We start from the raw sequence: 23,893 nt of genomic DNA, 5'->3' as shown, positions 1-23,893 counted from the left end.
CTTTTTTTTCAAGCCTGTAATTTTTTGAAACTTTATATAATTATTGCAGAATGTTCTTTTTGTCTAATATTTATGGCCATGAAGCCACTAATAACCTAAAAAGCTGGGAAACATGATGACACAGGTAGTTTTTGATTATTATTATTATTGTCGTTTATTTGTTTGTTTGTCTAAGAAACATAAGAAAGCTGAACTTCCTCAAGGGGAGGTGTGATTTTTGGAGTCCAGCCAGGCTCCCCCGATCCTGATAAAGACATCCATGTGTTTGTCGGGAGTTTGGGTGGTTTTATTGTGAAAAGCTGCAGCAGACCCGCAGGTGACCTACCACCCAGCAGCTCTCTCATCCCCCTGACGGAGCAGACGAACACCGTGGGTCTGTTCAGCAGGCGGCTCTGGAACACTCGGCCCCGGTGTTTGTGGATCCTCTGCTGGCAGAAGCTCACCGGGTCCCGGTAGAACTCTAGAGACTTGTCGCCGAACAGCGATACACCTGCGCTTCCGGGAAGCTTCGCCATTATCTTCCAATGCCAAAAAGAAAGCCAATTTCCTCTGAACCTGCGTGGAACGAACGGTTTCTAAAAAATAAAGAAAACAAGAACAACAAAAAACCGACTTAAACTCGATCAGAGGGATTCTTTTGTAGTTTTCTAGTTATTGTCCGGACCGTGAACGGAATTCCTGCGGTGGTTATGTCCTCACTGCTTTTTCCGAGAGAACCTAAAGTAAACCACTTCAGGAGTGATGCGTTCAAATGCCGGTGGTAATTTTGGAAGATGTAAACTGGACCACATATAGAGACTTCTCTGAATTAACACTCCTTTTGTTGCTAAAACAAAAGCACATCAACTCCACCAATGAAGCGTCCATCTGTACAACAGTCGGTTGTTCTACAGAAGATTTTTAAATATATTTTTGAACTACGTGGAATAAAAATAGCATTAATAAAACATGAATGCAGGCAAATAAGTAATGCCAAAAATATAGTTCTGTGTATATTAATTTATTTTTAAAGTGACATTTCCTTTACAAAAGCTTCGAGTGAAATTAAGTTTCCAAGCACAAAACATTTCATATGATGATTCTGCATATAAAATAATGTTTCTATCTTACAATTGTTTTTTTGTTTTTTTTTTTAAATGCAGGGGATATATTTAATATATCATACAACTGCAATTGTTTGGCTTTAGCCCTGCAGGATTATTCAGTTGGATTTTTAATGTTTTTTTGTTGTTGTTTTGTTTGTTTTGTTTTTGGTAAATGAAGTTATATATCCATGATAGTTGGTGACACTTGAATGGTTTAAACACCAAATAGCTCTGGTTCACAAATTAAACTCCTTCAATTTTACCGTAAAATGCACATTTGCCACTGATTTGTGTAATTTCTTTTTTTTTCTTTATTTAACAATCCCAGAGGATGATTATTTCCTTATTGTTTTTCTTTATTTAACATTCATAGAAAAGGATTAGGGCCATGGAGAAAGAAAAAAACAAAGGGCGATAAGAAATTCTGACTTTGATCTCAAAGTTCTGGCTTTTTTTTCTAAAAATTCTGACTTTTTTCCCAGTGAGATTAAAGTCAGATTTTTTTCCCACGACCTTTTTCCAAGAATTTTTATCCAAACATTAAATATTCTTTCAAAGTTTTATTTTTATAAATTACCTTGTCCGTTATAAATTTAACACCTTTTGTCCGTTGAGAACAGCATTGTAACTTGTATTACTATATTTGCACCACCAGAGGGCAGCATCAATAACCAATGGCTATGCACAGCAAAGCCACAAGAGGGCAGCATCTATCACCTTTAAAACACCATAGAGCAGCACTGAACAGCTCTCTCAGTACACGTGTTTGGCCACCAGAGGGCACCAATCCTCCCGTGTTGTTCCTCCCTTTCCTGTGCAGCCCAAGTCCGCCTGTCACTCAGTATCAGCGTTTAGCAGCTCGCGCAACTCAGAGCTGCCGGTCAGGCGGCAGCTGCTGTGTTTTCTAGATTTTAACAGGAACCTTAAAGGACTTTAGTGCATCGTGGGTCGTGCAGTTTGGAGCATTGGAGGCTGAAAGCTTAACACAGGTGAGTGACGGAGAAGGTTTAGTTGTTTATTTAGAAGTTTGTCACAGAATAGTTATAACCATCATGTTTGTCAAGTAATGGAAAACAAAGAGATCAGGCATATTTTTTTATGTTTAATTGAAAAGAAACGCAGTTTGAGTGTTTATTCTTGACAAAGTAGTGACTGACATGAATCTGTCAGTAAATTATTAGTGCGCTTGTAAATGAAGGCATGTCATTTGGGTCGCTTGCGGTATAATGTTGCTGTTTTATGTGACATAGCCTTTCAGCATCATTAATCATTCATAAGCACATTTAAACTGCTGCTAAAAAGCCACCAGGTGAAAGCACTTCCTGAGGATTATCCAATCATTGTTCGGGTATACAGGTTTATTATTATTTTCTGTTGTTTTTATTTTCTTCAGGGTTTTTAACATTAGAATTTGCTCAGGGGAAGAGGATGGAGACACGAAGCTCAGCTGGAAAATACCGGCTCAAAGTTTTGTTGAATTTACAGTGCTGCAATGTGAATTGCTTTATGAGCTGACTTACAACATTTGCATTAGAGGTGTGTCAGCCTGACACTATCGATGGCTAAACAAGTGGTGGGACAGGAATACTGCATGAAAACTGGAGAAAGTTTCTGTGGAGAAGAAAGTCTGGGCATCTTTGCTTTAGAGACGCGGAATGGATGGATGGATGGATGGATGGATGGATGGATGGATGGATCAGGTGATATAAAGGTGCAGTATAAAGATGAAAAAAAAACATTCTTTAACTGTTGGATCTAGGGTTGGGCGATGTCCCCTAATTTGGCCGTTGACGATGTTTGCTGTCAACCATCGGGATGGACGATGATATCGTCGGGGGCGAGGGGGGGGGGGGGGGGTATTTTTACATTTTTCGTTCTTATATAACTGCTATTCGTTATTTTGCTTTTTTCATTTTATTTCCCAACTAATGGTTAATCCGCGATGATCCAGTATAAACTGAGGGAAGTGACTTTAACAGAAAAAGTAACAAGCAAGATAGAAAAGAAGTAGTCCGCTCCCGCACTTAGCGAAGTGGACCGGCGGAGTGCGGATTTACAGCTTTGTGTTTGATGGGAAGGGGGGGGGGGGGTACATGAGCGGTATGTGTGGGAGATTTAAGACTGCGATCCGTCCCGAAGCTCTAGGGGTACTACCTACCGAACTCAGAACCGGGTCTAAACGTGTGTCTGAGCACAGCTCGGATCGTCAGCAGACACACAGCGGTTTGAGCATCAAAGCAGAAATGTCGCTCAGTCCTTAGAAAACATTCAAACAATCACGCGGATTTGTGTTTCCAGTCGTGTCCCGACTAAATAAATGCTGATGTTATTCTTACATGTTTACGTGCAGCGCCACCCAAAGCTAATGTTGTTAGCCCGTGTTAGCATACTGCTAATCCTGGCTCCGTTCAGAAAAAGCACTGACCACACGGATTAAAATTCAAATGATGAGCGAACAGATGTTTCATAATAACCGTAACATTATTAAAAGCACGTTTAGAAGATCATCTCGTATTTTACCGAGCTGACATGTCAATGTATATAGCCGCTCGGCGCTGTTATCGTTTTGTATTGAATTGTAACATTCAATAAAGTTTGGAAAAAAAGCCGCTCGGCGGAAGTTGTATCCCCTTCCGGTTTTCAAACTGCGCATGTGCGAATACTGCGCATGTGCAAATGATTTATTCCGACCGAAATTGTGACCTTAGTGAACGTTTTTATATTCTGAAAACATTTTTCTGGGCCCATGTACACCGTTGGATTCTAATCCGACCATTGATCCCATCAAGATATTTTGTACATGTAACCGCGGCTTCTGGTGTCGACGCGCAACGTGGCGGGGGCGTGGCATCACGATGGTGGTCTCTCCATCGGGATGTCAGTCACCCATCACGATGGACGATGATATCGTCCATCGGCACAACCCTAGTTGGATCTTAAATTAATATATTTTCTTTCTACAGATCATAATATAAACGTTTAGGTGTCGGGATTAAAAAGAGTCTGGTGTGATCCAACAGATTTTATTTAATCTCAGATATGCTGTAATCTGCCTTTATGTTTCAACAATTTTTATAAAAAAAGATTAAGATTATACTAACTTCATAGAATTATGATTGTAAGGTGGACAATTACATACGGAGCCCGTGTCCTGACATGGAAAAAATAAAATATGTCTTGTTCCCACAAATGAATATCTTGTTCCCTCAAATTAGTATTCCGTTCCCATGAAATAATTAATTTGTGCGAACAAAATAATAATTCACGTCATAAGTCATTCATAAAGACGGATATGCTCTCCGTCCTGCCGCAAAAGCCGCTTTTTAGCGGTAACTTCCGTGTCTCTGTGACCCACATTCATTCAAGAAAGGAAAAAGAAAAACAAGAATGATCAATTTATTACTGTCTCGTCTACCGGCCAGCCAGCTGTGGTATGGGATATTGTAGTTTAGGGGCATCCTAAATCTTATGATATTTTTATTATATTCATTGAGAAAATAATAATTGATCATTCTTGTTTGTCTTTTTCCTTTCTTGAACGAATGTGGGTCAAAGAGAAACGGAAGTTAGCGCTGAAAGCGGCTTTTGCGCCAGGACGGAGAGCATATCCGTGTTTATGAATGACTTATGACGTGAATTATTATTTTGCTTGCACAAATTTATTATTTCGTTCGCACAAATTAATTATTTCGAGGGAACAAAATAGTATTTCGTGGGAACGGAATATTATTTCATGGGAACAAGATATATTATTTTTTCCATGTCAGGACACGGGCTCCTTAGTTACAGATCGACAGTCTACTAGAATCTAATATAATCTGGATTAGGATGTTTCCTGTAACCAACCGTTATTTGTTTTTTGGGACTTTCTGAGCTTTGTTTCAGTTGCTGATAAATTTACAAAAATGCCCTTTAGTCTATTTGTTTTACATTGTTGTAGCCTTACAAATGATAATTAGCAGTGACATGTGGAGAAACTGATAGGGATCTTGAGTAATATGCAGCCTTCTTAGGGCTGTAGGGATAAAAAACCAGGAAGAAACTATCTACTGAAACTGAAAAAAGAAAAACTGACTAAATATTGTTATGAGCTGGAACTCTGAGAATTCACAGCGATTTTACAAGTGTTGAAAGAAATAAATGAGGCCCCAAACAGAAAGAAGTGTGTGGAAGTTGTACTTAAAAAATAGAAACTGCGGAAATTCCTGACAGTCTTCGATCTGTTAGAAATGTGCAAAAGCTCACATTTGTCCTTTTTTTTGTAGATTTCTAAAACTCAGGGCTATTCAATCACAAATTTACCAGTCAAAAATAAAAATAAAATAGGATTTATTATTTGTTTGTACCGGTATTGTGTTTGCACACAGTGGCAGCAGTTCAAAACAAGGAATTCTCTTTTTGACAAAGTAAAAATGACTGTTTGCAAATCTAATACAATTTCATCTGCAGTTACCATTTATGATCAGGTGATAGGAGGCCATCCAATAGAATAAGAAAACGGAGTATTCAGATTTTAGTCCCTTTAATGACATGAAAAAAATACTTCAAGTTGTTTCTTTGATCAGACCTTTTTTTTTAAATATATAACATACTTTTATTTAAGAGTGCATTTTGACTCAACATAATTTAACATTTTTTACTGCATTCCCGCCCAAAAGCTGTTTACAGAATGTTGCTTAAAGGGTCTATATCATATTTTTCTTAAGCCTTTCAGAGTAAATATATCCATATATATATGATAATATATTTCATTTGGCACACTAAAAAACATTTTTTTTAAGAAATACAAGTTATTTTCATGAGCTCTATTCCTACCCAGAAGTAAGATGACTCAACCTCTGAGGCACCACCTATCACTCCCTGTGGGTACCGCCCATTTCTTAACGTCATCTTGGAACCGGCCTCGGCAAACAACATCCAAACTTTTGCAAAGATGGATGTGCATATTGTGCCAGTGGCGGACCGTGCATTACACACCTGGGCCTTCAGTGGTGCTACGTCTGATTCACTCAACTCCTCATTAACCATTTTACAATGCAGAGCTTTGCATTGCATATTGAAAATTCCTGTAGCTACAATAAATCCCTCTAAATAAACTGAACAAACAAAACAGTAAACAGATCTTGTTATGCTACTACAGCCAGCAAAAAACATTAGAAATAACTAAATAAATTTGGAATATTATTTATTATGATATTTATCATTTCACTCGTCAAAAAATCGGATTACTTGAAGACAAATCCATCCTCCTCCTCTCTTTCTTCAATAACAGTTCCATCACCCTGTCATTTAGATTATCGTGCTTCAGTTCTGTCAAGAAGTCCTTTTCTATTCCATCAAGGCAGTGCTGAGAGCCGAGTCTGTGCAGTTGTGCTTCTGCGTAGGTTTTCATTCGCTTTAGAGTCGAAAATGTCCGCTCGACAGATGCAGTGGACTCGGTGATGGTCAGCTTCAAACACCCAAATCTGTCCTGCTGCTTCATGATCTCACTCAGATATTTCTGATAAAGGAAGTCAAGGAGATCAGTGGGAGATTTCCCTTCTAAATCATCCATGGCGTACATAACAGTCAGCTTTTTTTAACCGAGACGGATCAAAAAGTGCTCCGTGGCTCTGTTTCAAACTGGGCAAGGCTGCATGTGGGAAATGTTTCATATATTCCTGGGTTTGTCCAATCAGAAGGTCTGAAAACTGTGACGTTGCCTAAGCCTGCTACAAGGCCCTGCTGGCACCAACTCAAAATCTGATTGGTTGAAAGAAATGAATGATCAACATTGATTTTGCATTACAGAGCCTTCAGAACTGATAGTGAAGGCCTCTTTAGCTCTGACTGTGCCTGGCAACAAAGGACAGCTGAAATATGCTTGTTAGAAAATGCTCCAATGTGAAAATACATCTGTCTTTTATTGTGTCATAAACAAATTTAAAGGAAAGGGACAGACCATTTGGAATGATTTAATGAGTATGCAAGGACAAAATATCATTAAGACATGATTCAGATATTTTTAGGCCTTCAGACATGGCCTTGAAGGCCCTGGATTGGGAGGGGCTGGTGCTCAGATATGGAGTCCTAAACTGTTCACAAATAAATAAATAAATATGACTTTGTGCAAATACACAATAAACCAATACATCTCTCATACAGACATAAAAAGATCCTGAAACTGTGAAAAACGTGCACACAGATTTTAAATTAGCCATTATATTATTAAATATGATTCATTTTTCTTTAAAAACCTGTTCATTATTTTAAAACAGCATTTTAAAATATTCATTTTAAGCATGTTGAATATTATTATAATTCTGTCTTTTTTCATAAACTCTGATTTCAAAATCAATATTTTCCAAAGTAGCTTTGTTTTTATTTCATGTTGCTGTTTTTCTGAATGACTTATTAATTTCATGAAGAGCTTATTCAGCAGAATGAGTCTGTCTGTCAATCAAACCAAACAAGGCAGAGACACTTTTGTGATTGGCTACTCCTTTACTCAGACATGAGCAGCAGCACCCTAAGTACATCCAAGAATCGAAGATGCTTCATCAAACATGATGGAGCAATACCTACCCCCCCCCCCGTCAACACTAGGGGGGAGTATGCACCTCAACACATCCACAGTGTTGCCAAATATGGACGGTTTTGGTTCTAAATCTGCGGGTAAAAATGGCTTTGGGCGAGTATGCTGAATTCGGGTGATTTTGTGGTCGGTTCGGCGGTTTTCATTTTCTCGTGAAAATATAGTAGTGGTCTAAATTAGGCTGTTGGAGTTCCACTAAGCTTCATGGAGCGGTGTCTGTGCGTATCTCACTTACAATGCAAGGATGCACAGTGCACACGGAGAATGATAAGAGATCATGTTTATTTATTTTGAATAGTTCTAAATGATAATAATGTTTCCATGTTTGAGTTCATGATATCATCCCAGAGAGTGTCTCTGCTTCAGCTCCTGCAGTGAAAACTACGTCTTGATGATGGCCGGCTCTGCGTTTTTTTTCCATCTCTATCAGAGCGAGCAGTGCAACAGTGTGTGTGTGAGTGTGTACATGTGTGTTAGTGCAAGTTAAGGGTGTGTTGCTCAGTTCGCCGGAAAAGTAATAATTAAAAAAGGTTTCCTCCAAAATAACAGAGACTGGTTCTTTTATTAACCCGCTCTGGAGGCTCAGAGGGTCTGAACAGGGAAGTGAACCCCAAATAGAAACACCGGATCTCCGCTGCGTTGTCCGACCACGGTCAGACACGTCATCGCAGGAAAGGTTTAACATTTTCCCCGAGAGGGAAACATAAAATCAGAGGACCTGATTTATAATCATTGTCTCAAGGCACGAGGCAGTGTAAGGCACGATGTGACGTCAGACTGGATCTGTGAGCACAGACAGCAGAGCTGTGTTAGCTGCAGAGCAGAGAAGAGCTCTGAGAGAATGGCGTGAGAGCGAGAGTCAGGAGTGTTTCAACGAAAGACTTCAAGATGTGGACGACTGGAGCTCCTCTGTGGTCCACAGGAACCCTCAAACTACAAAAACGGAGTGGTTGATATTTGCATCTGCTGCAGCAGACAGATTGTCTCTATTTGACCCAAAGCCGTGCAGATATCACTGAAATATGTCAACTCTCTGACTGGCACACCGCAGAGCGGGTATCCAGGAATACGAGTCAAGGGATCAGCCAATGTGCGTTTAGATCCCTCCCACTGATTGACAGACAGACTCATTCTTCTGGAAAAGCTCTTCATGAAATAAATAAGTCATTGTGAAAAACAGTAATGTGAAATTAAAACAAAACTACTTTGGAAAATATTGATTTTGAAATCCGAGGTTCTGAAAAAAGACAGAATTATAATGAGATTCAACATGATTAAGATGCATATTTTAAAATGTTGTTTTAAAATAATGAACAGGTTTTTAAAGCAAAATGAAACATATTTGATAATCTAATGGCTAATTTATAATCTGTGTGCAGGTTTTTCACAATTTCATGAGTTTTTTATATATTTATGAGATTTATTGGTTGATTGTGTATTTGCTCGAGGGCATAATTATTTATTTAATTATAAACAGTATAGGACTCCATACTCAGAGAGCAGGTTTTTGGAGAAATACTCTAAAGCACATGTGTCAAACTCAAGGCCCCACGAGAACATAAAAGTTTTTAATTTCTTAGAATGGAAAATAGAAATACGTGTGTATTTATTCATATCTTGGGGTAAATAGACTTGAAATATCGGATTGGGAAAATATACATTAGGACTGTCCATATAACCTAACCTGACAGAATCAAATTTAAAAGGATTTAAGTTAGAGTCACAAGCAAACATATGTTTTTTGTGCAGCTGTAATTGTCACTTTATAAAGTTATAATAAATAAATAAATGAGTATTTAACATTAAGGAGTAGTTACGTTTACTTTTCATTAAATTTAGTTACATGTACAAGTTATTTCTGGCCTTTTGAGGACAACCACTGTGCTGATGTGGCCCTCGGTGAAAATGAGTTCGACACTCCTGCTCTAAAGTGTGACTGGATCAACATACTGCTTTAGAGTGGTTTTTGTGAGGAATGAACAAGATAATACCCTTAAAAGCTCTGTTGATTTTTATAGGCCCTTTAATTGGGCCGTGTCAGGGTTTGGATTTTTTGCCTTGGTTTTTGCTTCTATTTTGTTCTGTCATAATTGGAGTTCTGTTTCCTGTTTTATCTTGAAGGTTTCCTGTATGTAGTAGTTTTGAGTTTTACTTCCCTGGTCCAATCTCTCCTGACCTGTGTCTTTTCAGTTCTGTGTGTAGTTAAGTCTTGTCTCTGCCTTTCTCTTGTGCTGGTCCATACCGGTATTTCCCTGACCGTCTGATTCCCTGTCTTCCTGGTTACCCCGACAGTTGGTTTTGTTTGTTTACCCTGTTCAGCAGCGCTTTTTTGTTTGAGAATTAAAACCCTTTTTGCTTGCCTCCCGTCTCTGCATTTTGGGTCCTTCGTCAACCCCCCTACTTGACAAGCGGAGTAAAGTCCAGCTTGTGTTCCACCACACTTTAAGGCTATGTCCGAATTCTCTCCCAACAACTAGTCTAGTGCTCTGGATTTTAAAAGCAATTCAGACATCATGCTCACTACTTGGTTTTCTTTTAAACAGCAGAAATGAAGTCACCGATTTCCCCAAGTGAAAACCTTATCAATGTGAGCATTTTCAAAAGTCTATTTATGAATCCGCTGTTTTCTGATGATGAAAATGTAGTTGTTTTTTTTAAAAACACTTAAATACGTTTTTGTTGTTGCAAAGATTCAGATCACTCAAATGCAATGCATTGTGGTCTATATTAGAGGGCTGCATTGGGATCGGGTCCCGCCGGGTCCCACGGGACCCAACCCAAATCTCGCGGAATTGGGCGGTTTGGATTGTGCTGCGGGCGGGAGCGGGCGGCAAAAAATAAACCCCGCGGGATCAGTGCTGGCATGAATATCTCATGAATATATAATAGCGGACTACGTTAGGCTGTGCAGCTGTTTGATTCTTATGTACTGAAGCTCCGTGAAGGCACCAGGTAGAGACGCCCAATGGCCTCTGTCATGTAACCTGATGTTGGGGGTGCGCCCCGCCCCGCCTCTTACTAAGAGCGCGCTTCAGGCCGTCTGTCTGCGCGCGCACACACGGACACTTTTAACCGAACAGGATTTGTGAAAATATATTTAATATTTAAGTTGCACATTACACAGGAGGAAAGCATCAAAAGATGAGGCTGGAGGAGGACATGAATCTCTTTAATAATATCAATAAAAAAACATGTTTTTTTCCTGCGGGACGGGGGACGATACAAAATCAATGCATCTCTATTACTGTGCGGGACTAAATTCTCTGAGTTTTGCGGGTGCGGGCGGGAGTGGACATACATATTGCGGGAGCGGGCGGGAGTGTAACGCATACGTTGCGGGAGCGGGCGGGATTGGTCAAAAATTCAGCGGGCGCGGGCGGGAGCGGGATGAAGAAAAATAGTCCCGCGCAGGGCTCTAGTCTATATTTCCCAATCCAGTGAGCTTTGATGCACACTGGTTTTTTGCAGATTTCTGGGAAATTTCTAGGACACTGGATTATGGAACTGTAGATTTGGATAGCACTCCAAAATTAACTTATTCTGAAAACGGATGGTGTGATTGTGCATTTTTTGCTATTTAAATTTGTTCTATTTTAATCACATTGAACATTTCAGACACAGGTTACATTTTGCTCTTGAGCTTGCCCTGAGTAGTTGTTTTAGCTATAAAAAATAGGAAACTTTGCACAAGTTTTTTTTTAAGAGACTCTTTTTTTGGTTCTGCACACTCAGCTCACTAAGTCTAAATTCAACAATTAAAAAACAATCTTCTCAGCTGCAAATTTATTCTTCTCTTTTGGTCAGTTTAAAAAGCTTAGGTAAGTGTATTTATTACAGACGCCAGTCTTTTTATTGCTAGAAAATTCGTGGTAATGGAGCGTTTTAAGAGCAGTTTGGTCAATCATTTCTTGAGGGCAGCATGATGCCATCATGAAGGATGTGGTAAGTTTAGCACTGGGGGGGATTTCAGTGAGATCATTTAACATTTTCAGAACCACAAGAAGAAACTACGTCCCACACTCACCCACTTTCTACACTTTCTTTGACACATTTTCTTTCAGCATTAATTGCATTAAATAAATGTTGCATGTTCACACATAAATAGGATTTTTCGTAGACTCTGCTGGCTAATCCCTACATGTAGAATAGAAGTCCAGCTCTGATAAGAAGAGCAACCAGAACCTCCTCTCCTGCAGACTAATTCTGATCCTGGAGCCTCTACAGAAGAATATTGCTGATACAAAGTGAATGCAGTAGTGGACTGTTGAGGCACTACACATGTGAGAGAATAACATTAATTCCTGGAAAGCAGAATGTCAGATGGAGCGCTGGACTCGTGCCAGCACAGGGACAGTCCAGACAGGTTCCCACGTATGTGCATGTGTGAATGAAGCACGCAGGTGTAATGCGCTCCTGTTGAAGGACAGCGGCTGTAGTTTTTAATGAGCTGCTCTGCTATAAAATCAGTCCAAGTGATTTTGACGAGCGAGTCCGATCTAAAAAACAGGGTTTTTTTATGTCAGGCCCTCCCTGCAGACGTTTAAGAGGGAGCCTCCGCCTTGAGGCTAATTTTGAGCCATCTGCATTAACGCCAACTCATTAGCCTGATTCTGAGAGCCAGCTAGGTCTTCTTATTCATTAACGGTGTGACCTCACCCACATCCAACTTTACCTTTTTGCATCAGTTAGAAGCTGGGAGAAATGATCACATGAACTGTCTAAAGCATTATATATGAGAACTGGACTGAGTGACCCCTCCCCTGTCACATTGCAAGCAGGACCTGCTTGTTCCAAGAACCCATAGACCTCCATAGAGAAATAAACAGTTATTACCCGGTCATTCTATTTTTCAGACTAACCAATCTTGATCTGATTTTTTTAAACATGTTCTTGCTAATCGTACTTTTTTATGCTATTTCTTCTGTAGTGCAAGTTATTTAAGTTATAAACTGACCAATCAGATGCTTCAATAAAAATATGTGGTCTCACATCAAACATTCAAAACGTTTGATTGACAGATTCTTCCGAGGCCACTTTCTAGTGGTTAGGGTGCGGCCTTCCAACAAGCTCACTACCTAATAGCGTAGGTGGTTGCTATAGAAATATTTACTTGGACTTGGACCAATCAGTACTTACAGGCAACGTCTGGCTGCAACACAACGTTGTCTGTATTGCAAAAAATGGAGAATGAATTGACTTCAAGCGATTGGAAGTAAAAAAAAAATCTACGGATGACATCACACTCACTCAGTCCAGTTTTCATAAACAGTCAATGGTCCAAAGTAGATACAAAAAATGTTTGACTGTAATCAAAATGATTCTTTAGGTGTTTACATCATTGCAGAGAAACACACACATGGGACTTTTCTGTTGGGCTGCAGCTCCTGGTTTGCAGGGTTGATGTTTTCTTTTTCTCTTTTGAAGGCTCTGGAATTGAAAATTGACTAGTTGATTCTTTTCTGTAGCCTAACATATCATGAGTTGAAAAAGCTTCTTGGATAAGAAAAATGAAACGTCTTCAGCTTTTTAAACCTTTTTTCTGCTGTCATGAAGTAATAACTTCATTGTGACATGCCTTTGACTGTACACCACTCATTAAATGTTCTCAGATTTTCTGAAAGAGTCTTTCTTTGAGCATAATCTATTTGGGTTCTACTTTTAGGTTTCTGTCCTTAACTTGATTTGAAAAAATGAGACATTAATCTTGCTAAACAGAAAACTGTGCAGAGACGACGCCTTCTTAAAGACAGGAATTCAGTCATTTTCAATGCCTGCATTGAAAAGGAACACAAATGTAAATTTGTGTCATTATAATTGAAATTGTAATGGAATTATTTCATTTGTAGCCATCTTCTGTTCAACTCCAATCTCAGATTTTGAAAGTGTAATCAGCATAAAGCTGTCTTTCATGGGGTGATGGGTAACATGCAACAGGAGTTCGTGAATTAAGAGAGGAGTGATGTTATTGTGGAGATTGTTGGTTTTATTTAGGTTGTCTTATGGTTGTTTTTTGTCAGTTTTTTATGGTCTAGAGCCTTTTGAGCTTTTGAAAATGTCAAATAGCTTTTAAATATATGATGTACTGATCTCAGACAAACTGGGACTTTTTTTTTTTTTTTTTAGAATTCAGTCTACAAAGAAAAAACCAAGGGAGGTTGTGGATTTGTGTTTTTAAACAGAATGCCAGAGCAGGAAACACCTGCTAAGCACAGCTTATATGTAGACATGGATTCTCTGAAATTTAAAATGGGTTTAGCCCTAAACGTTTTCAACATATTCTTTAATTCTTTAACGTGGGTTAATTTTGAGCCTGCATGTATGATGTTTATTATTTATTTACATCATGTTGGGTTCTATAATAAGTCAATGGCATTTTCATAAATCTGTTGTTTCTTTTAACGATGAATATTTACCTTTTACTACAACTCTATGGGGAGAAAACCTTATTTAACCATCTTACCTAGAAATGTGTCAATCATGGGTTTGAAAACAGCAACCATGTCCTGATTTTTCTTTTCTGGAGTAGAGATCGAAATATTAAATACTCTCAAGTGTTTTGTATCAAGTTGACACGGATGAACACAATTCTGTGGTGACTCTAATGGGGGGCCTGGGGAGGGTCTCGCCCGGGGAGTAAGTCAGTGTAAAACAGCCACTGAACAGGTGGTCCCATTGGAGATGCACTTGACCACCGGTTCGGGCGGCATTCTTGCTAGATCTCCTAATCACTTTAACTAACCATTCTCAATGTGAGGGAGGAGTGACTGTACGTTGAGCCGCCTCCTGGGAAGCTGAGCGTTGAACCTTATCTCTAAGGGACACCTTCAGTCTGTGAAGAATGCTCATTTTGTCTGCATTTGTCTGTGACCGGATCTGTTTGATCACAACTCTGAGCCCAGACCTCATGGCCACAGGTGACTGGAGTAACTTCAATGGACAGGTAAACTAAAGACCTTCCAGCTCACGTCTGTTTTCACAGAATGACAAGAGACTTGAGGTCCTACATTTTTGCTCCCATACTGAATAAAAACGTGTAGAGGATTGAAAATATGTTGGATTTTCATAGAGATGAAGTAAAGAAAACCATCTCTAATGCAGCTTCTCTCCCCTGTTCTCTCCTTTTGTTTTCTGTCCAAAAATCAAAACATGCAGGAAAAAAAACCTTCACAGAAGAGAACTTCTCACTGGCAGACTTCAAACTTTCCAGATTGAAAACCAATCAAGCATTCATGGGATGCTGCCCTATAAATAGCACTGACTAAGAACCCACATAACGACCCACAGGACTCAAAGGGTTGACTGCCAAAGTCCCAGTGTCAGACACAAGACCCCCCCCTACTGTCCATGCTTCAAAGCATTCAAGCTGTTTGTGCAGCACATATGGAATCCAAAATATACTCAATTAAACTGGAAGCAATGGGTATAAATTAAATAGCATGCAACCAGAATATAAAGCATTAAAGGAGGTCTCTTTTGACATAAAAAATACATGTTTATCGTGTAAAGTAACAGAATTTTCTATTTCCCTTTGCTTTAAAATTACATTAATTATGAGTATCTAGTTTATTATTGCTGCAGGAAAATGTCCAGGAAAATATCAGAGCAAGATTAACAATGTTTGACAGACAGATAAAGATCACGGAGTTAAACATTAAGAACACATTATAGAATTCATGGATCAACATTTTCACAGTATCCAAACGAAACGGCTTATCTATCATGTCTTTTTACCACCTTAAAGGACTAATTTTTTGAAGACAAAACAAAAGATGTGGATGCTTGTGCTTGAGAGGGAGAAAAAACCATGCCCGGGGGTAAGTATACAGGGAACAACGGCTTCAGGGATCACATGCATATTATATGACGCACCTGTGTTCAGGCTTCCTCAATGGTAAGCTATCTTTTCCCTTTACCATTACTTCAGAAATACTCTTGGTTAAGCCGTAGTCACAACTGCCCCTTTGGGTGGATACAGGCTGCCTGCAGGCAAATATGGTCAATGCAGGTGACCTGCATTAAATATCAAGGTCGCAGACCTCTCGGTGAGCCCATTAAAATTAAAGTCCAATTAATTGTCACACATCTTGGTCTCTGAAATTTGTTCTCTGCATTTGACCCATCCCTTGGGGGAGCGGTGAGAGGTGGTGGTTTAACCCAATGCAACCCTTCAATGCTGATTGTGAAGCAGGGACAAATTGAGTGCCATTTTTAGAGTCTATGGAAAGACTCAACCGTGGATTTGGACTCATGATTTACCACTCTCAGGGCACAGACCTTTCTAACGACTAGTATGTGGCGGAAGGGCATCATGGAACAGCATCACCTGTGCCTCATGAGTGCCTGTAACTTACATTATGTTTACAAATACTTCACGATACATTTACCACACGTATGACAATGGTACATTCAATTTTCATGACGTCTCTTAAGGTCACAGCACAAGCCTCAAGGGAACTTCTCTTAAGATGCTGCCACTCCTGTCCATGACCCTCGACGGGCCCAGACCACCCAAAAACCAGCAGCACTTGTACAGATTGACCTCCTGTACAGGTACACGTGACTAAAGCTTTACACAACACTTTATAGATGCTTACCCACATCCTAATTGCCCAGAAAAAGTTCCATTTGGTCAGAGCATTCAACTGCTTCAGGCACATATAGAGCCACTTGGTGTTAGGTGTTTGTCTGTTAGCTCCAACCTTCCTCACTAATTCTTCAAGTTTATAAAAAAAATTAAAAGAAGATGATCTTTCCTGTTAAGTGGATTTTCAACATTTTACATGTAGTTTGTCATGTTGTGCTAAATAAATACAATTTATGTCCTAAATTAAGTAAGGGTTAATGGCAGACAAAGTGTGCATTATATATATTCAATCAGTTATTAACAATTTATTCTTGTTATATTTTCGGTTTAGATCAATTTTTTTCACAAAAAGCAGATTATTTGTTACGTGATGCGGCGCGTCATCACGGTAACTTAACGACGCACCGTTCAGGGAGAGGGATCCCTGAGCTTTCTGGCAAGGCCAGAAGCCGGGGATCACATCACACCTGAGCCAGGGGTGTCCATGTCTCTGTTGTGTGGGTTCTGGTCCTTGCCCCTGAGTGCTGGCCCTCGCCAAATTTCCAACTGTCTCCGAGCCTGGTCGGGCCATGTTTACAACACCCCTTGTGGGCCCCCTTTTCTACCTGGGTGCCCTCCTCCTGGGCAGGGCCGGCCGGCCCATGCCTTGCTTCTTCCTGGACCAACCGTGGGCAGGGTGGGTGGCTGCCTGGAGCGCGGAGCGGGTCTCCCTTGGGGGGTCCTGGCTCGTACCTGGGGTTGGGACGGGGGGATGCCCAGAACTCCTGGTGATGAGGTGCTCGTCTGTGGCTGTGGGCACTCTTCTCGGGTGGGGCCCTGCGTTGGGCCCTCCCGGCGCAGTAGGGGGGCTGCTCTCCTGTTTGAGCTGGGGCTGCACTCTCTGTCCCCCCATGCCTCCCTGCTCTCTGGCTCTGGGGGCCCCCGTGGCGGTCCTGCTGGCCCTGGCCCGGGGGGTGGTTGTTCTCTGCTTGCTGCCATGTGGCGTTAGGGGGTTCTGGAAGCCACGGCTGCTGCGGCAGGGGTCTTGGTGTGGGGATGGCTGGGCATTCTCCCTCCTTCTTTTCACATTCCACCATCTCTTTTAGAAGAACATAAACACTCACTTAAGCACAGGTGTTAGCTCACCTTTGCACAAATAGTTTGTGTGATTGAATGAAATATTTCACACTAGTTGGTTTGAAGGCATAAGTATGCGTGTGTGAACACTATCTGTATGGTGTACATGTTGACATGTGGACATTTTTGCAGCCAACAGGTATGTGTATGACATTCATTTAAGTGTGTGTGGACAGGCCCCGCCCCTTCTAGATTTGAATCACATCTAAACCTCACTGTAATGATAAACATCCAGAAACTTGTTGCTTTATGCTGCTTCATGGTTTAACCCCCCCCCCTATAATCACCTTCCTACCCCCCCCTTTCTAATATCCCTCTTTCTTCCTCCCCCCTTTCCTTTTCCGGTCCGGTCCAACACAAAAGATTTTCAAATACGATTAAAATGAATAAAGTTTGGCCTCGATTACAAAAGGGGTTTATTCAGACATATCTCTGGTTTATCAGAAAATTCATAACCCCTGTTGTTAAAGTAAAATATGTCCAACCCAAGAGGCCTTCAGCTCTCATCTGTTTGCCCAGCTGTTGGACAGGACAAGTTAAAAAATAAATAATAATAATAATAATAAAAAAACAGCGCACCGTTTAGAGCCGGCACCAACCTCAGCTGCAGAGGCAAAGAAAAGCGATATGTATGCTGATCGGCACGATGGGTTAAATTAAGCATCAGATCAGAGAAAGTTCACCTTTTACTGCTTATCTTTGTCCAGATGATGAAGCAAAAGTTTTGTTTTAAAGAAGCCAGCGCAGTGATATAGAACATTTAAACTATGTAATCAGAGCTTCTTTTTTATGTGTGCATTATCACTGTGGATTAACACTTTTTGATCCACAACCAGCAGCCAATCAGTATAGAGTATTCACCCGGACCTTAATAGAACATAGGTTAAACTGTTTATTGTGTTGCTCTTGAACACATCATGAAGCAAACAGCATTTATTTAAGAAACATGTAGTTAAAGAAACATGAAATATGCTTTCTATTTTAAAACTTTTAAAAGTTCTCATTGAATCCACAAAACGGAAAGGTCGCTCTTCGATTGTTTTATGTTCAGGGTGCTGCCCGCACGTTGCCCTTCCATAACTTTAAACCAGCAAAAGAATTATGTGTTTGACGTAATTTGATCCAAATTCTAAATTTTTTGTGTGGTCGCTGCCAGCAGCATCTGTCATCACACAACAGATGGCCTCTTTGTCCCTAGAAGTTTGGCATTTTAAATGAATATAAATTAATCCTTTTGTGCTCGCAAATTGTCAATAATTCAATTCTCAGTGGATGCAGCATGGTATCTGTTAGACTATTAGAGGCATGAAGTTGAATGTGTAAAAAGTTTCTATTTGGAAAGCAGCATGCTGCTGCTCCTAATGACTTCAAAAACACCTGGGAGGTGTGGTCTTTTTAATGAAAAAGTCCACGATGAGACATCAAATGACAAATGATTCTGACAGTGTCTTGTAACTGTCCTTTCTGCTTTTGTCTCTCACAAGTTCAGACATACTGTATTTTAGATTGTTAGTGTGGTTTCTGCAGAGAATGTCCCACCTCTAGTCAGAGGGAAACTATTTACTCTTTTCTCTCATCTCTTCTACTAGACAACATTAGTTTGTTATAGTAGTTATAAACTAAAGATTAACAAATGGGTACCATTTTCATCCCCGGATTTGGCCATTTTGGAGGCAATTTATCAGTTATGAGGATTTTTCAACAGTGTAACTTATTATTTAGACTTACAGCTGCAGTCAGTTAAGGACCCACTACATTGAAAATTGTGTTTTTGTTGGTTTTTAACATGGTCTTGTGGCATTTTTCTAATGAGGGAGGACATATTGCTTAATAATGAAATCAAGCTTAGATTATTTTTTATACTGAAATATTGCATTGGTAATGTTAGGTTGGGTGTAAGGGATTGTAAACTAGCAGGAGAGCATGTAAACAAAGAGATTATGGCAAGTGGGGTAAGGCTTACTCAGCACCAACGGTCCTATCCACAACTCAGAGGTGAATTTCTAATGAACTCCTTCTGGTCTGCTGAAACCATGTCCTAGAAAACAACAAGATAATCAAGTGTAAATTACATATGTGTACAAACAAACAAGTACATAATTAATAGTTTCATAAAGTTCAGCCCACTGAAAAATAATACAAACAAAATAACACAAACAGAACATTATTAGTACATTCTACCACAGTTACTGAGCTTTCAGTTACATTACTGAGAGCTCTCTATTTACACTCTCTCCCACTAGCTTTCAGCCCCGCACACCCGCTACCTAACATTACTGGATGAACAAAAAATGGCGAGCACAATTGGAGCTATCCAGACAGATGACAGTTCAGACGAGGAAAACAAAGATATCCATAGATCTAATCGGAGGGGCTTGCATTTACAGGAGCTTGTGGCAAGCCTTGCATATTTTTGACATCACCATTGCAAACCTTTTTAAACTGTATTTTTTGTATCTGTCCCTGTTTCACAAGGACTTTTCTTTAAATTTGTCTTTCATCATCAAAAAAATGCCTTAAAAACATGTTAAAAATGTCTGATCAGTGAAACAGGACATGCCCCCCCCCCCCCCACACACACACACACAACTTCTTTCGTGACAAATTGCCTCAAAATCTTTCTTCAAATCAGATTTAGTTTCCACTTCAAACAGCTGTTGGTATAGTTTCCCAACTGCTGGTGGAATACAATCATGGTTCTTCAAACTGTGAACCCATTTAAGGAGCCTAAAATGCATCGCTGTGTGACATTTCATCTAAGATCTGGAGTGGAGCATCTTAACATGGTTATCTGTAGGAAACAGGCACAACATTGAGACCTTTATGACTAAAGGATGTTTCATTAAAGAACATCCCAGGTTTGATCTCAGTGGCTGAGATAAAGAGTGGTGAAGAGTGGCAGCATTACACCTGCATTTATTACACTTTGTGGATTTCTATCGTTAGTGAAGGCTGATGGACAGACAAATACCTTTTGCAGATTCACTGCTGCGTCTCGAATGTAATGACAATGAAAACCATTTAAAAACTACCCCCTGGTGTTAACAAAAAATGCCAATACATGCAACAAAACTAATAGTGTTTGTGTATAATGTCAGCTCATAAACAGTTTAGTTCCCTGTTTTTTGTAGCGCTCTTCAATGTATTTTACCCCCAAAAAAAACAAAAACAACTAAAGCCTGAAAAAATAAAGGTGCCTTTTATCCAAAAAATATATTAGAGATAATTGTATTCTTAGCAGAAGTATATTATATTTTTTTTTTATTTGAAATGGTTTATTTCAAGCAATTAAGTAGAAATAATACACAAAAGCAATACAATCATCAGTCATACATTCATACAGTAACTAATCAAACTTAGGATAATTAGACATATTAATAAATATTGCTTGAAAGGGAGTGGAAGGAAGCGAACTTATATAATCCCACCCCGTTATAATTTAACCATTTTATTACATGATTTATCAATATCCGGTTCCTAGCTTTTATCAGACAGAATTAAGAATCATAAGGTATCGATAAAGCACATGACAAAGATGAATTATTTAATTATTATGTAAAAAATAACTATTTCAAAAATCAGCATGGCAAATGCAGATCAGTCATCTGAAATATTTGCAGATTATGTTACTTATAAAAGTCATTCATATGAATAAAACAATACTATATCAGTAAAGTAGACACAACACTGTTTTAGGAATTTTCATAGCAAAATTCCATCAAGTATCAAAAGTTAAAAACATGTGCAAAATTATGCTACATTAGGAAAGATTCTTGAATCAATTTATCAATTTTTGGAGCAAGTGAAGTAATATCATTAAACGTCGATCAATTTAACCATTTTCAATAAGTGATTAATCATTTGTTTTACTTTTTTTAAATATTTTTTTTGTATTTTTTTTTTTTTTTATAATAAAGTAATGCTGTAGGGGAAAAATAAAAATAAAAAGGGTCCATAATCTGTCGATTGTCCAAGGCTGGTATTTCTTCTTCTGCTGAATGACAGCTTATCTTCTGGGTTCAAACAGTTAATAGTTCTCTTTGATGTTATGACTGCAGACATTAGATTCGGGTCCATATCCTTCTTCAGCTGATATCAGCGGCGGTGAAAGTTGAGCTCAGGTTGTCTGCATGTCAGAGCCCTGCTGTTATTCAGGTTACGTCAGACGATGGAAAAGTGATGAATCAAGGCGTCATATTTCTTGAAATGATTTGACTCTTTGATTTATTACTGCATGTTGTTTCAGACGACCGTGATCAAACACTTTTCAAAGTCCTTCATGGTGTTCACAACCAGAACCTTGGACCAGTCCGATGGACCGAGTGGTTTGACGTAAATCCTGCAGCCTTTAACCCAAGTGTTCTCAATCTGCTTACGCTTCCTGAGAAGCTGTGCATGTTTGGAGATTTCAGCATTCCTTCTGGTCAGATGGTCGTTCAGATAAGCAGCCGAACCTTTCAGGTGTTTCTTTTGGGTCATCAAAGCTAGCTTGTGTTTGTGATTCACAAACCTGATGAGGATCGCTGGTTTATCCGTCTCCTTTCCCCTGGGGAGCAGGTGGCAGGTCTCGATGGTATTGAGATCCAAGGAAATCCCTTTAAATGTGAGAAATGAATGCATTTGCTGTTCCAGAGACTCTCCACCGCTAGCGCTAGCATTAGCAGTGCTTGCTCCTGCTGTCAGCTTCGCTCCAGTTTTGATTGGTACTCCAGTGAGAATGACATTATTCATCCTTACTTGCTGTTCCACATCGTCCAGTCTTTTCTCCAGAATCTCGACCCGGTTTTCTCGCTGCTCGTTTTGAGCCCGAAATCTTCGGAAGTCTTCAATCATTTCCCAAAGTGGCGTTAGCTTAGCGGACACTTGTTCCATAAAACTTTTCAGCGTTACTTGAATAACGTCAAGAGTCTTTTTGAGGTCTTCGTATTCCTGGGTTTTCTTCGGGGGCATGGTCGGCTCTCTTTTTTTGGAGAAAATCAACTTTTTAAGTAATTTGAAGATAGTTGTATTCGCAGAGAGGCAAAGTAACCCGGAACCGGAATCAAAATGAAATGTTACAAAAAATATAATATTCCCATAAACAACTAAATAAAAACACAATAAAGTAATTTTTTATACATGTGTTGTACAAAACATGTCTTAAATGTCTACAAAATTGGTTTGAGTAGAAAGGTTGAGTTATTTTTAATGCATCATTATAACATTTTTAAATCAGTTTTGGTTGAATACTTACCACCTATAAATTTCTTTTGTCAAAACTAGCTCCCACAGGAATTTTTTTTCTGTGTGTGTGCTTATTCTCAGCAAAACTAATCATTAAAAACCAAGTTTGGGTTTGCAAGCAGAAAATCCTGACATCTGTTGCTAACAAGGACTGAAATATAATTTAACAACTCATTCAGTCACACTGCACTCATGTAGCACTGAAAGAATTATCACGCTTTACACCACAAAATGTGTAATTCAGTTCCTGAAGTCTTTTCCATTTAACAATGGATTGTTCCACATTGTAAAACACATCCACAGGAAATAACTCCATACCCTTTTAAATCAGACTTGTTTTTAAAGTCAAATAGCATGTTTTTAGCTATGGTTAGTGCTGGTAATGTGCAACCAGAACCTGTTTCTTCTCTTTAAAAATATAGGTATATTGATAATCAATGTAAGTAATCTATGAAATATCCTTATATAGAGAATAAAATATGAAAACAGGCAGGTTCTTTGCATTTAAGATGTCCTAGTGATGAGAACTTCTCTTTATTTCTAAAAGCGCCCCAAAATTGTGCTTTTTTTTTTCATTACTGAGCCTTAATTTAAGGAGTACATCTATTTTCAGCCTGTCATTTAGTTCATTAGAGTTGTGTGTGTGAGACTGAGTCAAGCTCCTGTCACACTGAGGGAACGTGTAATCCAGTGCAGCTGCACGGGTCACTTTCATTTGCATGGGATATTGCTGCAGATATGAATAACTTTTGGAGAATTATCAGGAAAATCATTGACAAAGAAGAGTATTCAGCAGATATTTGGTCTAAAATCTAGTAATTCTGTTAAAAAAAAAGGTCATTCTGTATTCAGACTACTGAAGGATAAACTAGAAAACAGAATTTAATACCTTGGTAATGACACCACAGACTCCACCCACACACACACCTACACACACACTCACACAGACGCACACGGTTCAGCAGTTTAACCCGCTCACAATCTGAAGTGTGAGATTATGTGAGAAATATTTGTTTACTTTCCACATAACATGTAACAAGTGTGAGTTAAGGAGAAAATGCAAAAGCTGCAGCTCTGACTGCAGTAATACAGCACCCACTTACTGAAAATATACATAATGTGTTCTACTTTTTCAGGTAATTTAGGTTAAATAGGAAAACATGACCACTTATGATGGGTGTAAATATGATATGTTTGTAGAAAACGTTTAATGTTTTGTTTGTTTGCATGTAGGATTTAAGTGATCTATCAGGTTTTTTATTTGTATGGGTGGGTTGGTTCACAGTTGCATCACGAGTGCAAACAGCAGAA

General features: G+C 39.2%; 2 protein-coding genes across 8 annotated transcripts in view; one reads left to right on the top strand and one right to left on the bottom strand.

Annotated features, from left to right (window-relative positions):
* The window catches only part of LOC101158370 (cytochrome P450 26B1), a 28,719-nt gene extending 27,983 nt beyond the window's left edge, over window positions 1-736 (bottom strand). For 3 of the 6 annotated variants that reach the window (XM_011481931.4, XM_078956173.1, XM_020707795.3), the window contains exon 1: window positions 326-734. In XM_011481931.4, coding sequence (XP_011480233.1) covers window positions 326-515 — 190 coding nt within the window. In that variant the 5' untranslated portion in view covers window positions 516-734. Of the gene's footprint in view, window positions 1-325 lie in introns of all 6 variants that reach the window. The other 3 variants (XM_078956174.1, XM_078956172.1, XM_078956171.1) reach the window with 2 other exon arrangements.
* Window positions 737-1,393: 657 nt separating this feature from the next.
* The window catches only part of si:dkey-247m21.3 (5-hydroxytryptamine receptor 4), an 83,567-nt gene continuing 61,067 nt past the window's right edge, over window positions 1,394-23,893 (top strand). The window contains exon 1 of one of the 2 annotated variants that reach the window (XM_020707796.3): window positions 1,394-2,074. The gene's annotated coding sequence lies outside the window, so the exon portion shown is untranslated. The remainder of the gene's footprint in view (window positions 2,075-23,893) is intronic. The other variant, XM_011481932.4, reaches the window with a different exon arrangement.

The sequence above is a fragment of the Oryzias latipes genome, chromosome 12 (assembly GCF_053564925.1).
Source record: "Oryzias latipes strain Hd-rR chromosome 12, Olatipes_Hd-rR_3.1".
NCBI lineage: Eukaryota > Metazoa > Chordata > Actinopteri > Beloniformes > Adrianichthyidae > Oryzias > Oryzias latipes.
The sequence above is the reverse complement of the archived record's forward strand: the minus strand, read 5'-3'. Positions and strand labels throughout refer to the sequence as shown.